Source organism: Lacerta agilis, chromosome 6 (assembly GCF_009819535.1).
Source record: "Lacerta agilis isolate rLacAgi1 chromosome 6, rLacAgi1.pri, whole genome shotgun sequence".
NCBI lineage: Eukaryota > Metazoa > Chordata > Lepidosauria > Squamata > Lacertidae > Lacerta > Lacerta agilis.
The window spans coordinates 20677385-20691669 of record NC_046317.1 but is presented as its reverse complement, the minus strand read 5'-3'; the positions used below and the strand labels follow the sequence as shown (position 1 = coordinate 20691669).

The window sequence follows — 14285 nt, the reverse complement described above, 5'->3', positions numbered from 1 at the left end:
AATAGAGGGGCAGTGTTGTGGCTTGCTTTCTGTGTTTTGTTTTTGTTTAAATGGGACAGGCTGGTTGCTTCAGTGATAATTAACGTGGAAAAATAAAAGAACAACCTTTAAAAAGCGGCATAATTCACTGGGAGGTTCTCCTGCACATGCCCCATTGAAATCAATAACAGCTTTTCCTGCCTGTGTCAGTAGTGAAGCCGTTTCTCTCTGGTTAGAATTTTGCTTGCACTAATGCCGCAAGAGCAGATGAAGCTCCCGTTCAATGCCCTGTGCTAATATGCATCGTTAACATTTTCTACTAACAGAGCCCCATTGCTTAGATGGACTTGGAATCCCTTATCTGCTTTTGTGGAATGCGAAAAAAACATATGAAAACCTAAGCACACACAACAGAGCACGATGCCTGTTTGGATCCGTTCATCTGCAGAGATTTATGGAGCTCTCTTTTTTTAAAAAAAACCTTTTTGGAACAAACTGGCTGGATATGTTGCAAACACATGTGGATGGGGGCAAATTCAACTGGATGCAATTTCATTATCCAGAAAAAAAAAATTAAGTATGTAAGAGGAGGCCTGCTGAATCAGACCGCAGGACTATCTAGTCCACCTTCCTGCCTCCACAATAGCCAAGTAAAAGGTTTTGTGGAGGCCACAAGCAGGACATGAGTGTAACAACAGCACCCTCTCCACCTGTGATTATCAGCATGCCGCCTCTGAATCTGGAGACTCCGTATAACTAGTGCCTGATAGACTTATTGTGTGTTAAAGCTACCTAACCAAGTGGTCTTTGCCACCCCACTCTGGCAGCAAATTCCATCAATGAATTATGGGTGTGAAAAAGTACTTACCTCTAATCAAGTGAAATTCCAGATGAACTGAAGGTTCATTTAAAGGCTCTCTTTGCTAAATGTTACATTCCTTAGAACTCTTTCACTTTTAGAAAAGGAAAAAAAGTATAGAAATGTATTAAAAACATATACAATTATTTTGGGTTTGGGAAACAGGAACTGAAATCTGGAAAATTTGCCCCTATCAGTAACTACTTTTCTAAAACAATTTTACTAAATTGTTCCCTAAGGGCCACACCACTCTGCCAAGTATTGGGAGTGGGTTGCAGCAGTTAAAGCCCAGAAGGCTAAACAGTTGTTTTAGTGGAAGCAGGCAGAGGAAAAATATGTATATGCATCTACAATTCTACATAGTGGCAGTGGTTAAGTTAAGAAGGCAGAAGGGTTGGTTTAGTCCAGGCTTCCTCAAACTCGGCCCTCCAGATGTTTTTGGTCTACAACTCCCATGATCCCTAGCTAGCAGGACCAGTGGTCAAGGATGATGGGAATTGTAGTCTCAAAACATCTGGAGGGCCAAGTTTGAGGAAGCCTGGTTTAGTCGGTTTGCTTGCCCCTCTCCCTTCTCATGGGGCAGGCTGCATGCCTTCAGACCATGCCATCACAGAGAGCATCAACTTATTTTACACAGTTCATGGTTGAACTGTTATTACCAGAACCAGTAGAGTGGGCTACAGGATAGCTGAATATGAAAAAGGACTAGATAAATTCAAATAGAAGAATGAATAACTTCTAAGAATGAATAAGTTCTAAAGATCCATCCTAGTGCATGAACATTATGAGATATTCATAGCTGCTGCTGCTGCTGCTGCTGCTGCTGCACTCTTTTCTATCTCTTCCTCTAAACCTCTATTACAACATTGCAGATCCCACCCTTCCACCTCCTATCATTGGCTGGAAGGGCAGGCACAGAGTGATGATGTCATATCACGAGTTCTATAGTTGTTAAGCTTTGCAGACTCAGGACCCGCCTTTAGCTCAGATATGCATCTGGGGACCCACTTCCTATTTTCTTGCTATGTATTTGTATGGTTATCAGGCTGCTGCCATTACCCACCTTAGGTCATTCTGTGATCCAGTAGCAGATCCCAGCCCACCTGCTGTTATAGTGGACTTACAAGGGCAGAGGACAAATAAAGTAGCAGCAGTTTCATATCTACAGAAGGCAGAAAATCAGGAAGTTGAGGACCTTATGGCATTTCTGTAGTGATTTGGTGAATTCCTTTTAGCTCCACCTTGAAATTTCTCAAATACCATGTGCAGCTTTTAGCAACATTTCTGCTTCCCTTCTTAGCTTCTTGTTTACTTAAGTGCCCCAACTGAAAGCTTTGCATAAAGTTCCTCATGTAGAAGTGTGCGTGCACATGAAAGCTCATACCAAGAACAAACTTAGTTGGTCTCTAAGGTGTTACTGGAAGGAATTTTTTATTTTATTTTGTTTTGACTCATGTATCCAGATACATTCGTGGACAAAAAGCCAGAGCCAAATGGAATATTTATGAAATCCAGTAGGGCTGTTATCACATGTCTGAAAAACTGGCAGAAATTCATAGCATTGCATGATGAAAGTTTTGCTGGATAAAGGGCGGTGAGGAATGTTTTTTGCCATTCATGTGGTGGACAGATGGGCAGTGGATTCACTTGGGGCAATTATACTAACCAAAACATGGTTGGTAAGGGCATAGCTCTTGTTTCATGCCATTCCCTTTCCTCTGAAACATTGATCTCAAAAAGTAAACTTTGCAGCAGGGACAAAACATCCTGGAACATGGAGGAACCTGGAGATCAGATACTGCAATTGCTGCTGAAGCCATTAGTTGTGCAAGCCCAGTTTCACAAGCATTGGGAATTAGAGGATCCCAAAACTGCACATAGCAACATAGGAAGCTCCCTTATATTGAGTCAAACCAGGGTTTCCCAAACTTGGGTCTCAAGCTGTTGTTGGACTACAATTCCCATCAGTCCTTAGCTAGCAAGACCAGTGGTCAGGAATGATGGGAACTGTAGTCCAAAAACAGCTGGAGACCCAAGTCAGACCATCTACCTTAGCATTGTTTATATCAACTGGCAGATGCTTTCCAGGAGACTATTCTATCTTTGCCTGGAGACAGCAGAGATTGAACCTGGGATCTTCTGCAATGCAAACCATGTGCTCTACCACTGACCATGAACCACACATGGAATTATTTTACATTTGTTTACTCTCACTTCATTTTGGCATTCATAGCACCAATCAATTGAAGGAGCCAATTTCTTTTGAATCTTTCTGCATTCAGTGCCTTTATTTGTTCTTCCTCTAGATTAACTATTGGCGGAATTGATAGCTTGCAACTCTGTAATGGGTTTATATATTTACAAAAGCTTTATTTTTAATTTAATGTTTTTATTAAATTAAAACAACATTTGGTTTAAGAAATAACACACAATGAACTGGTGCACGAAGAGCATTTTCAATACAAACACAGTGTCACATACCAAAACTCAAATGTAACACGGTTGCAGGTACCGGCATCCCTGGGAAGCCAGCCTAGCTGTTGGGAAAGGGGCAGGCGTTTGTTCACATAATGAAAAGAAACAAAGTCAAAGTGAAGTTACTGCCTTTTGATATGCCTCCCACAACCCTTCAGTGTTGAGTCAGTCGTTCTGACTGTCCCCATTTTATTCATCCAACTATTTCAACAGGGCAGGATTAGGACTTTCTAATGGTTTGCTATTTCTGTGCATGCAGCTGCTAACAACAAGGCAATCATATTTTTTATGCATTACCCCCCAAATTCCTTTAATTTAGTGAAGAGGTACAGAAGAAAGAAAGAAATGATGGGTTAACTACTAAATGTTAACCTGCTGACCCTAGACCTTATTCTAGGGTCAACTATGGTTAAAATCAGTTTATATGCATTGGTTACTATGGGTTCTGAAATACAGTATTTTTGTATTTTTTTTGCTGCGAATAAGACATTAACCATATGACTAAGTCAAACTCAGAGAAGACCCATTGAAACCAATGATCATTACTAATTTAAGTCCATTGGTTTTAATGAGTATGATTAGTCAGATATAGAAATAATCCACATTCTAATCTGCATTAGTTTTGTTCATTAACTACTAATAAATGTGCAAGGCCCATGCAGGAGTGTGACACTAGGTTTCAACACCAATGAGCATAGCCTTATGGCATAATGGCACATTTTGAAACTTGTGCTTTGCCTTGATTCTGAAGGCTGCAAAAGACTGAATTTTTTTCGGGAAGCTGCATGCAGCCCTCTTTGCAACAGTACTCCACTGTTGTTTGTTAAGGAGGACAAAGTCAAGAGATGTCCTTGGCCTTATGGGTAAAATGAGTAACAGTTCAATGCCTTGATTTTGCAATGTTCTACTTTACCCAGGAACTCTACATATTTCTTGAAATTATGAGTAAAGCAGATCATTGCAGAAGGGGGGGGGGCTTATAATGGATGGCATATACTCAAGGGTAGCAAACACAAATATCTTATTGCCTTATTGATAGCTCCACTGGTTTTAGTGCTGCTTATTCCCAGGGGGTGCCTAGGATTGCAAACCAAAGTGACTTGCTTGAAAGCATTTCCCACTAAAATCCATTGGAGGTTACTTCCACTTAATTGGCTGGACCCAGACTTTGTCATGTTTAGAGTAAAACCATTGACATCAGTAGGAATTCAGGTGGCTAACCCAATTCCCATGGAAAGGTAGGTAGCCATGTTGGTCTGCCATAGTTAAAAAAAAATAAAAAAAAATCCTTCCAGTAGCACGCTAGAGACCAACTAAATTTGTTCTTGGTATGAGCTTTCGTGTGCATGCATACTTCTTCAGATACACTGAAACAGAAGTCACCAGACCCTTATATATAGTGAGAGAGTGGAGAGGGGTATTACTCAGAAGGGTGGTGGGAATGGGTGATTGGCTGATGGGTGTGGAAAACCTGTTGACGACTGTTAACAACTGCAATTGGTCTTATGGGAAAAAGCAAGGGGTGAGATGGCTAAAGATACTGGTAGCTTTGTCATGTATAATGAGATAAGAATCCAATGTCTTTGTTCAGACCAGGTCTCTCCATGGTTTTAAGTTTGGTAATTAGTTGCAATTCAGCAACTTCTCTTTCCAGTCTATTTCTGAAATTCCTTTGTAGTAAGACAGCTACTTTGAGATCTTGTATAGAATGTCCTGGGAGACTGAAATGTTCTACTGGTTTCTCTGCTTTGTGATTCCTGATATCAGATTTATGTCCATTTATCCTTTGGTGTAGGGTTGGCCTTTTTGTCCAATATAGAGAGCTGAATGCCACTGTTGGCATTTGATGGCATACACAATGTTAGAAGATGAGCAATTAAATAGTCCTGAGATGGTATGTTTGATGTTGTTGGGGCCAGTAATGGTGTTGTCCAGGTGTATGTGGCAGCAAAGTTGGCATCTAGGTTTATTGCAGGCTCTGGTACCAGTGTCCATGTTAAGTCCTGTTGTTGTATTACTGTGGGTGAGGAGTTGTTTAAGATTGGGTGGCTGTCTGTAGGCGATGAAAGGTCTTCCTCCCAGAGCTTGAGAAAGAGAACTGTCATTGTCTAGGAGAGGTTGTAGATCTCTGATGATGCGTTGTACTGTTTTAACTTGGGAGCTGTATGTGATTACTAGTGGTGTTCTGTTATTTTCTTTTTTGGGTCTGTCTTGCAGCAAGTTCTCTCTGGGTATCAGTCTGGCTCTGTTGACCTGTTGTTTAACTTCATCAGGCAGATATTTTAGTTCTAAAAAGGTTTGCTGTAGATCTTTTAGGTGAGAGTCTCTGTCTGTAGAGTTGGAACAGATGCGGCTGTAACATAGGGCCTGGCTATATACAATGGATTGTTTGGTATGTTTGGGATCGTTGCTAGAAGCATGTAGATATGTTTGTTGGTCAGTTGGTTTGCGGCATAAGGTGGTGTCTATGTGTCCATCCTGTATTTTTAAACTAGTGTCCAAAAAATGTATTTCTTGCATAGATTGGTTCATTGTTAGGTTGATGGTGGGGTGAAAGTCATTGAATGTCTGGTGGAAGGTGTCCAGGGTCTGTTGACCATGTGTCCAGATAATAAAAATATTGTCAATGTATCGCAGGTACAAGAGAGGTTTTGAGTGGGTAGGAGTTTAGGAAATGTTGTTCTAAATCTGCCATGAAGATGTTGACATGCTGTGGGGCCATGCGGGTGACCATTGCTGTTCCGCTGATCTGGAGGAATCCAGTTCCCATGGATTTCAGTGGGTCTGCTCAAAGCATATGTCTAAAACTTTAACATTTCAGAATTCTGGAAGATGCACGGGGAGTTGTTGATCAAATACAAACCCTCCCGCAATCTCACGCTCACTATGGCTTCAATAGCAGAAACGCTTACTGCTATTTTAAGGCATTTTAAGTATCATGTATAATAATAGTAATATATGATATTTCATAGGTCCACAAATGTTTTAGACTTTAGATTACCTTAACCCCGATGCCCAGCTCTTCATTGCATTTCCTGTTGTTTTTTTAAGGTACAGTATTTTAAAGCACTCTGTATAATGATACCACATTATGGCATTTGATAGATCCCGCAGTGCCATAGAATGCCTTTACTTTTTCAGCTGGAAAGAACCTACTTTTCAGCTCTCATATGCCTTTCTGACTCTTCTACATCTTATGAGAGCATGTGTTTCCAGTGGTTCTTGGCTAAAGAGAAGCAAGTTTTCAAGAAGGCTTGTTTCAAGCAAGACTAACTATGGAGCAATCCTCACCCATCCAACCTCCAGCGATGTGTGACCAGCATAGCCAACAAATGCTGATGTAATAGCCCCCAAAGTACAAACACTCTCTTTTATTGTTGTTAAACAGGCCCACTATTCACTACTTAGGTGGTCAGCTTTTTCCAACCTTTGACCTTTTACCAAAGACCCATTCCATTCAACTCACACTTTCCCCCTGCATGCCTTTGCCCTCTGTCACTGACTTCTGCATTTCAGATTGCTGTAAGGGGCTAGTATTTCATGGGCATCTCAGATAAACTGGGCTTACAGATGAACTACTGTGTGCTTAAGATATGGCTGGATGCAAGCAATCATCTGGCTGACAAGAGGGCCCAGCTGCAGCTGAACTCTTGAGCAGGAAAACGAGCGTCTTTAATTAAAGCTCACCTAGTGGAGCATATTGCTTAGCCACAGCATGAAAAGAAAATGAATGAGTGAGAAATACGTTAGAAGCAGACTGAAAGCAACAGGGAAAGGGTTTGAGCAAATGGCAGGTTTTGTCTTCGTCCGCAAGTTAGTTTTAAATTCTGCTGAGAAGTTAAACCAAATTGTTTTCTGATGCAGCAAAGCTGAAGGGTGGAAAGATTCCCCTCATGTCTCTAGCTATACTCAGGGTAAAGAATTGCAGATGCTTGAGAAAAGACCAGGATCTTAAAAGGTATGGGTTGGTCATGGTTCAGCTTTAAGTGGAGGGAGCAAAGGCCAAAGAAGACCTACCAAAGCAACCTTACATGCTTTAAAATTAGGTGTTACGTACCACAATCATTGTTGCACCCACAGCAGGGTTAGCCAACCATACCCTAAGCCATCCATATGTTGCTGGACCCCAGCTCCCGCTTTCCCTGATTTTTACTGGCTGCTGGTTGCTACCTTTGGTCAGGCAAAATTAGGGAATTGGGAGGCGCTAAAAATTACTTTACCTAGTGCAGAAATGACTTCAGAGCAACCCATTACAATGGCACACGGGGTTTACAGTGGTTTATTCAATAAAAAAGAACAAAAACACTACGATTTACAACTGTAAGAAAAATATTGCACATTGCATATATAGTTGGGACTCGCTCTCCGAGTCTGACCAACCCCCAAGCCCTCTGCCCACGCAAAAGCTCTGTCTGCTGCACCGGACCAGGTCCCTGCAAGCCCCCTCTTTTGCTCTCCGACCTATCCGCTCTCCCCCACCCCACCCCATCCCCCGCGGAAAACCTGAGACTCCACTATAGCAGGCCCATGCACTGCAAACTCCCTCACTCTCCGCAACCCACCCTCTGCCTGCACAGTTTTGAGGAGGAGGAGGAGGAGCTCGGATACGTGAAAAAAGGCATCCTATCTGAAGTCCAAACAGGGCATGGGACAGTTTTCTCCAATAAAGAACATTCATGTTTTTCTAGGGACGGGTGGCAACCCTAGCTGGGGCTGATGAGAGTTGAAGTCAAACAACATCTGGAGAATACCTAGTCCTAGGGAAATGTTATAGATGCTCTGTTGGTCTGTCAGCTGTAAATCAAAATATGGCACAATGGGTTGTCCAAAGTGTGTCATGTCATAAGGAATAGACATGCCACACTTTAACGCTATATAATGTGGTGGTGCTTTGTTTCTGTAGATAACATGCATTCAAATGCACATACAGTATTGTACCGTATTTACTGTTGTGCTTGAACAGATGTCCAGGCTAGCTAGCTTCCCATGTGCCAGCATTACTATGAAGCCTAGCAACTCACGAAGGGTTCAGCTACTGTGTCAAAGTACATTTCTGGCAGCACCCATATCATTTCCTGGACCCGTATTATCTTCCTACCCCAACCCATACCACCCCTGCAAATACACATGTTGAGTCACCTCTGACCTAGATCACACAGATGCATGGCAGCAGTAAGAAAACAGAAGCCATCAGAATTCAGGGGAGGGCTGTAGTTCAGTGGCAGAGCATCTGCCTTGCATGCAGAACGCCCTACATTCAATCTCTAGCATCTTCAAGTAGGACTGGGTGGGACTTGCTGCCTGAAACACCCAGAGCTGCTGCCAGTCACTGTAAGGTAAAGGACCCCTGGATGGTTAAGTCCATTCAAAGGCGACTATGGCGTTGTAGCGCTTACCTCACTTCCAGGCTGAGGGAGCCGGCGTTTGTCCGCAGACAGCTTTCCGGGTCATGTGGCCATGACTAAACCGCTTCTGGCGCAATGGGACACAGTGACGAGTGGCAGAGTGCACGGAAACGCTATTTACAATACAATTTACAATACTGAACTAGGCAGTCCTAATGGTGAGACTCAGTACAGTATAAGGCCAGGCAGCTTCATTCCTACTTACGTCAGGCCCTCCTATTAGGCAGAGTGAAGCAAGCCACCTCAGGCAGCCGATTTTGTGTGTCCTGTCCTGCAGAGGCAGGAAAGTCTGAAGCTTATCAACCCTTGCAGGATAGCTATTGAAATTTATTTATTTATTTTTAAAAGACCTACAACTCAAAACGCCCCCAAAATTCAAACGGGACAGAGATTTATCCAAGGCATGTGCCAGAAAATGGGGTCCCTCCCTGGTCAAATGGAGCCAATGGAGCGTGTGGTGGCTTTTTCTTTTCTTTTCTTCCTTCCTCCACCACCTCCTAACAAGAATGGGAAATTTGAACACAGCACCAGCCAGGCGTTCGCGCTCACACGTGGGTGGGGCCGAGCGAGGCCCCCTTCCCTCCCGAAAAACCCCCTTAACGCCTTCTTCGCCGGTACCTGCTGCCCGATTAGCATAAGCCACGCCCCCCGGGCGCGCTTAGCCGCCCAATGGGAGGCGGCGCTTGGAGAGCGGGGCGGAGGAGGAGGGCACATGCCAGCTACGGCGCGGGGCGGGGCCTTGGGAGCGGTTGTGTTGTGCGAGTGGCGGCGTTGGCCAGTCTAGCAGCAATCAGCGTGTGTGTGTGAGCGAGCGAGCGAGCAGAAGAGACAGAGAGTTCAGCAGGCGGAGGGGATGCGGCGGGCGCTGCTGATGCCGCCGCTCCTCCTCCTCGCGCCCGGGGATTCGGAGCCGCCGGCAGCGACCCGGCGACGCTTCTGAGGGCTGCCTTCGCGTTTCCCACCCCCGCCCGACAACCCTCTCAAGTTTGCCGGGTAAGGAGGACGGGCGGTTTCGGCTGAGGGGGAGTACTACGCGACGGGGATTGGGTCGGCTGCCAACGTCTGTCACTTCTCCCTTCCTCACCTTCCCCCCTGGGTGTGTGTGTGTGTGTTTTCCCCTCCTCGGGGCGCTCCCTCCCCACATGCAGTGGTTGCCCCGCGCGCAGTGAGGCAGGAGAGAGAGAGGGAGACGCTATGAGGGGTGAGGAGAGGAGGTTTCTCGCGCCGTCGCTTCTTTTCTCCCCCTTCCCAAACTCTCCAGTCAGGTTCTGGGTTCGCTTTTCGGGGAGACACACCACACCCCGATCTTGACAATTTCCTTTTTCTCTCCCCGCCCTCGTTTCGGGTGCGTGTTGCCACACTAGCCAGTTCCTCACCCCTCAAATCTCTGCCCTTCCCCCCCCCCCACTCCGCCCCATTTTACACCACGTAGTTTGCTCAGTTACTATTTTAGTTACAGCCAGCCCCGTTCTCTCTCTCTCTCTCTCCCTTTTTCACACCCCCCCCTCCCGCGTGTGTGTTTTGTAGTCGGAACGTCTCCTCCTTTCGATTGTATTTAAATCCTGGGAATGGACAGCAGCAGCAGGAGGAGGAGGTGGACGTGCGATCTGGCAGCTGTGGCTGCTCAGGCATGGGCCGGTGAAAGGGGGCCCTGGACTGCCTTTTGCAGCTGGGAGGAGCGGTGCGCAAGTCGCGGGGGGAGTGTGAGAGAGAGATTGCGGTCGCGCGCGCGCGCACACACACCCGCCCGCGCCTGGCCAGGAATGCCAGATATTCCTTTGGAAGGGGGCGGGGGCGCTCGGGCGCCTCCCTTGCTGAAAACGGGTGGGTTGTTTATATACTGTATATGTTTCCAACTACTCATACAATGTGCTTGTCAACAATTACTGAGTTTAGTTTTTCTCCCCCTTTCTATTGGCTGTAACTTGCCTTGCTAGTTCTAGCCTTGAGGAAGGAAACTTTTGCTGCTGCTTCCCGTCCTCGTCCCCCTCAACCCCCCCCCCCCACAATCTGTCCACTAGTAACTCTGGGCATGGTTATGGGAACTGGGCAGCCGTATTGTATGCATTTGGTTTGGAGTCAGACCACTGTGGCCTGCGGGGCTGATTTATGTGTGAACATGCATAGAGGGTTGACCCCAATATTAATTTAGGGATGTTATAGGTTGGTGGGGGAATGTAGGGACTTGCTTTCCTTCTTTTGGTGCAATTAAATACATATTGTCAAGAGTGAAGCTGTGCTTTTCTCTGATAAAGTATAAGGGAGTAATTCAAGAGTATTTGTATTTAATCTTAAACATCTAGATGAAAGTTTTATGGAAAATCCATATCTCAAAATAATACATGATGTAATAGTTGCAAGTAAGTCCTGAAAGCCTAGCTGTTCATGGAAATGTTATTTAATATGCAGTGTGCAGTTGACACCATAAGATTCTAAAACAAGTGCGTATATTCAAAACTAAATAGTTGTCATCTTTTTAAGTGTTTGGGGTGAGAGTGAGCTCCAGATAACATGCCTGTGATGAAGCATTTTAAACACTGAGAATGATCCTTAATGCAGCTTGTCAGGGCTCCAAAATACAAAACCACAAGATTTCTCTGTGTATAGCAAGTTCTGCTTGTCACACTACTAGTCATTATGTTTTAAGAGAAGGAAATGGTTAAGTGGAAAGGTAAGATTGCAGAACAACTCTGCATATGGCAACTTCGGAAGGTTGCACAAAGCTTTTGCATAACAGTAAAGGGAACTTCTCCTAGTATGATCATCTTTCCATAGGGTTCAGTGAACCAGGTTACATTGTTGACATGGTTCGTTTTCGTGATTCGTGATCCCTTCTCAGTGTGTATTATCATGTATGTTGTAAGTAGTTACAGGTATGTTTATATGAAATGCTTAGTGGAAGTGGTCAATTATCTGGCTTGGTCCTGCTTATTTACTGTAAAAGGTCTGGAATTCAGATTTAATCCTAATTTCTTGTTTAATTATTTCTCTAGTAAATTAATGAAAGACATTTGTGAACCCAAACTGATAAGTGTTTTTCAGCCAAACAGTTTCAAGTATTGCTTGCTTTGTAAAGCTGTGGGAGAGGCATACATTACAGTAAAAGAGTTTGATCAAGTTAAATGTGTTTTAATCAGCTATTGACAAACCAAATCATCTCTTCCACAAGCAACTGAGATTTATAAATCATTTTATATTTCAAAAATAAAAAGTTGCTTTTAAAAGCAGTACATTTCATCATGCATTTTTAACAGTATCAATTTAGGTGTTCTGGGGAGAAAATTGGATTTAATTGATTGTGAAATAGAAATCGATTAATTGAAACTTGTGTAAATGAAGTCCTCAGAGGTTTGGTTTAAAGATTTAAATATTACAATTTTCTATGTGAAATACACAATTTCTTATTACTATAACTCCTTCACATTATTACTATTTTAATATTGACATTGTAATGAGAATACGTTACCCATATCGTGTACCTGCTAAAACTTCCAATGATCAGTGCTCATGCTTCCATGAAACATGCAATCATTGCTCACTGCACTGTTTCTATAGCATAGAAACAGGTGGGAAAACGGAGGATTTGCCTTATATATAAACTGTTTTCACAGATGCAAAATGTGAATCTGTAGTGCATACATCTTAGAATTGTAGCGGGTGAAGTAACCTAACTTATTTTGGTGGTGAAATGCATTGAAATGTGTATTTCAGTACTAAAGAAGCAGGGTTGTTTGTTTGTTTTTAAATAATAAATAAATCCACACACACCTTTAATTCTAGTGATACTGTGCTCCTCATATCTTTGAAAAGTTCTGAAATCAAGTTCCTTTGGTGATAAGAGTAGCACATTTTAAGATAATGCAGTATGGAATATATAAATACTACTGCTACTACTAATATACTTTGGTAATTTTAAGAGTTTGTATGTGGGCTGTGTATGTTGAGTATGTGGGATTTTCTTAATAGAATAACATGTTTAATATGAAAAAGGTATACTGTATTCAACAACTTAGCATTTAAATGTTGTATTCCTGTTCTCTTTTCAACTGACTCATATTTGTTTCTGTTTTTCTTCCCTCAGGACACTATTTTGCTTGGCAGATGGACCATAAGCAACACTGAATGTTAACTCTGGAAATTTCATAAGATCTGCAGTGGCTGGGATGTTGCGACAGAACGGTGGTGGCAACAAGCGTGGTTTAGGATTAACCAAACTGTCTACCTCCAATTTCTTCACCATCTCTAATTCAGGAACCTGGGGGATGGGGCGCAGCACCAAGAGCAGTTCTTTGAGCAGCATTAGCTCCAACTCGGACTGCTATGACAGCACTGTTGTGGACCCAGAGTACATCATGCAACTGGTGAATGATGTCAGGAAATTTGCAGATGTTCTACTTTATTTGAAAGAAGCCATTCTTTCAGAAGGTGTGTCAGCTGCTTCTCAATAACTCCCAATAGTTTGAAATGTATTTTTATAGCTAATTTCTTACTTGCTAGCATATGAGCAAAGAAAGGAACAGTGGCTTAGAAGGAACAGTGGCTGTCTTTTCTTGTGTATGTTTTGCGGTATACAGGAAGCTGTGGTTTTTACTTTGCTAACTTCCTCTGTGAAATGTTGAGCAAGTTGTTTTGTAAATGGGCACGTCATAAACAAAACTAAAACTTCCTTTTTTAAAAAAAAAACTTTAAGAATTGGCATCTGGTAAAAATGGAAAAATGTTTAGACTCACAGACTTCTTTTGAGATAGATTTTGTTTTTTTTTCTTGAGGGGGTAGTGGCACCATCATTTGTTAAGCAGTGGCAAAAAGACTGGTGGCAGTGTTGTAGCTTTGGATTTCCTGATTCAGCAGCAGAGGTTTGGACTAGATGGCTTGCAAAGCCCCATTGAATTCTTAGGATTCTGTTTCATACCTCTGAGCTAAATTATGCCAATCTTCCCATTGTTTTGGTGGATACTTCCATTCTTCTTTGAATTCTGATGTAAATGTGTAAGAAGCAAGCTGATTATACTTGCTCTACTGGTGATGTACAGTAGTATGATTTAGACCAGGGAAGGGGAAACCCTTTCATCCACATTTCCATGTTTCCTTTTGGTCAGCTTTCCTGGGGCCATTTCCATTGATGGGTGGAGCAAGAGGCAAAAATGAGTGAAGCATTACTATTGAACAGTTTGCTAGTTTCTTCACACCTGCACATCCCCCTCCATCCAGGCAAGCAAGAAACATTATTGGAGTTCCATGAACACATTCCAGCCTTGTAAAAACACCAAATGAGGGTGCAAAACAGGGCTGGGGGGGGTGTGTGACCTGGCGAAAGTTCTGGGGACTCGACAGAGGGGCCTGGAAGGCTGCATTTGGTTGCTGGGCCTGAAATTCCCCATCCCTGATTTAGAAGGTCTGATTTTATCACTGATTTAGCTTATAGGTAACTAGCTAAACATCTCTTACGTTCCTGTTTGAGCTGAAATTGAATATCAGTTTTTCTTACAAAATACATGTTAAATTCATAGCCTATTTCAGGATAATGCTTAAACAGCTGCTCTGTAAAATGAGTGAAGTAGGTCAGA

The 14285-nt window shown here is 43.1% G+C and overlaps 1 protein-coding gene across 1 annotated transcript in view; it reads left to right on the top strand.

Annotated features, from left to right (window-relative positions):
- The first annotated feature begins 9683 nt into the window (after nt 1-9683).
- Nucleotides 9684-14285, top strand: part of ARHGAP29 (Rho GTPase activating protein 29) — a 55581-nt gene continuing 50979 nt past the window's right edge. The window contains 2 exon segments of the mRNA XM_033151561.1: nt 9684-9711; nt 12800-13143. Of these exon segments, the coding sequence (XP_033007452.1) occupies nt 12882-13143 (262 nt within the window). The 5' untranslated portion in view covers nt 9684-9711; nt 12800-12881.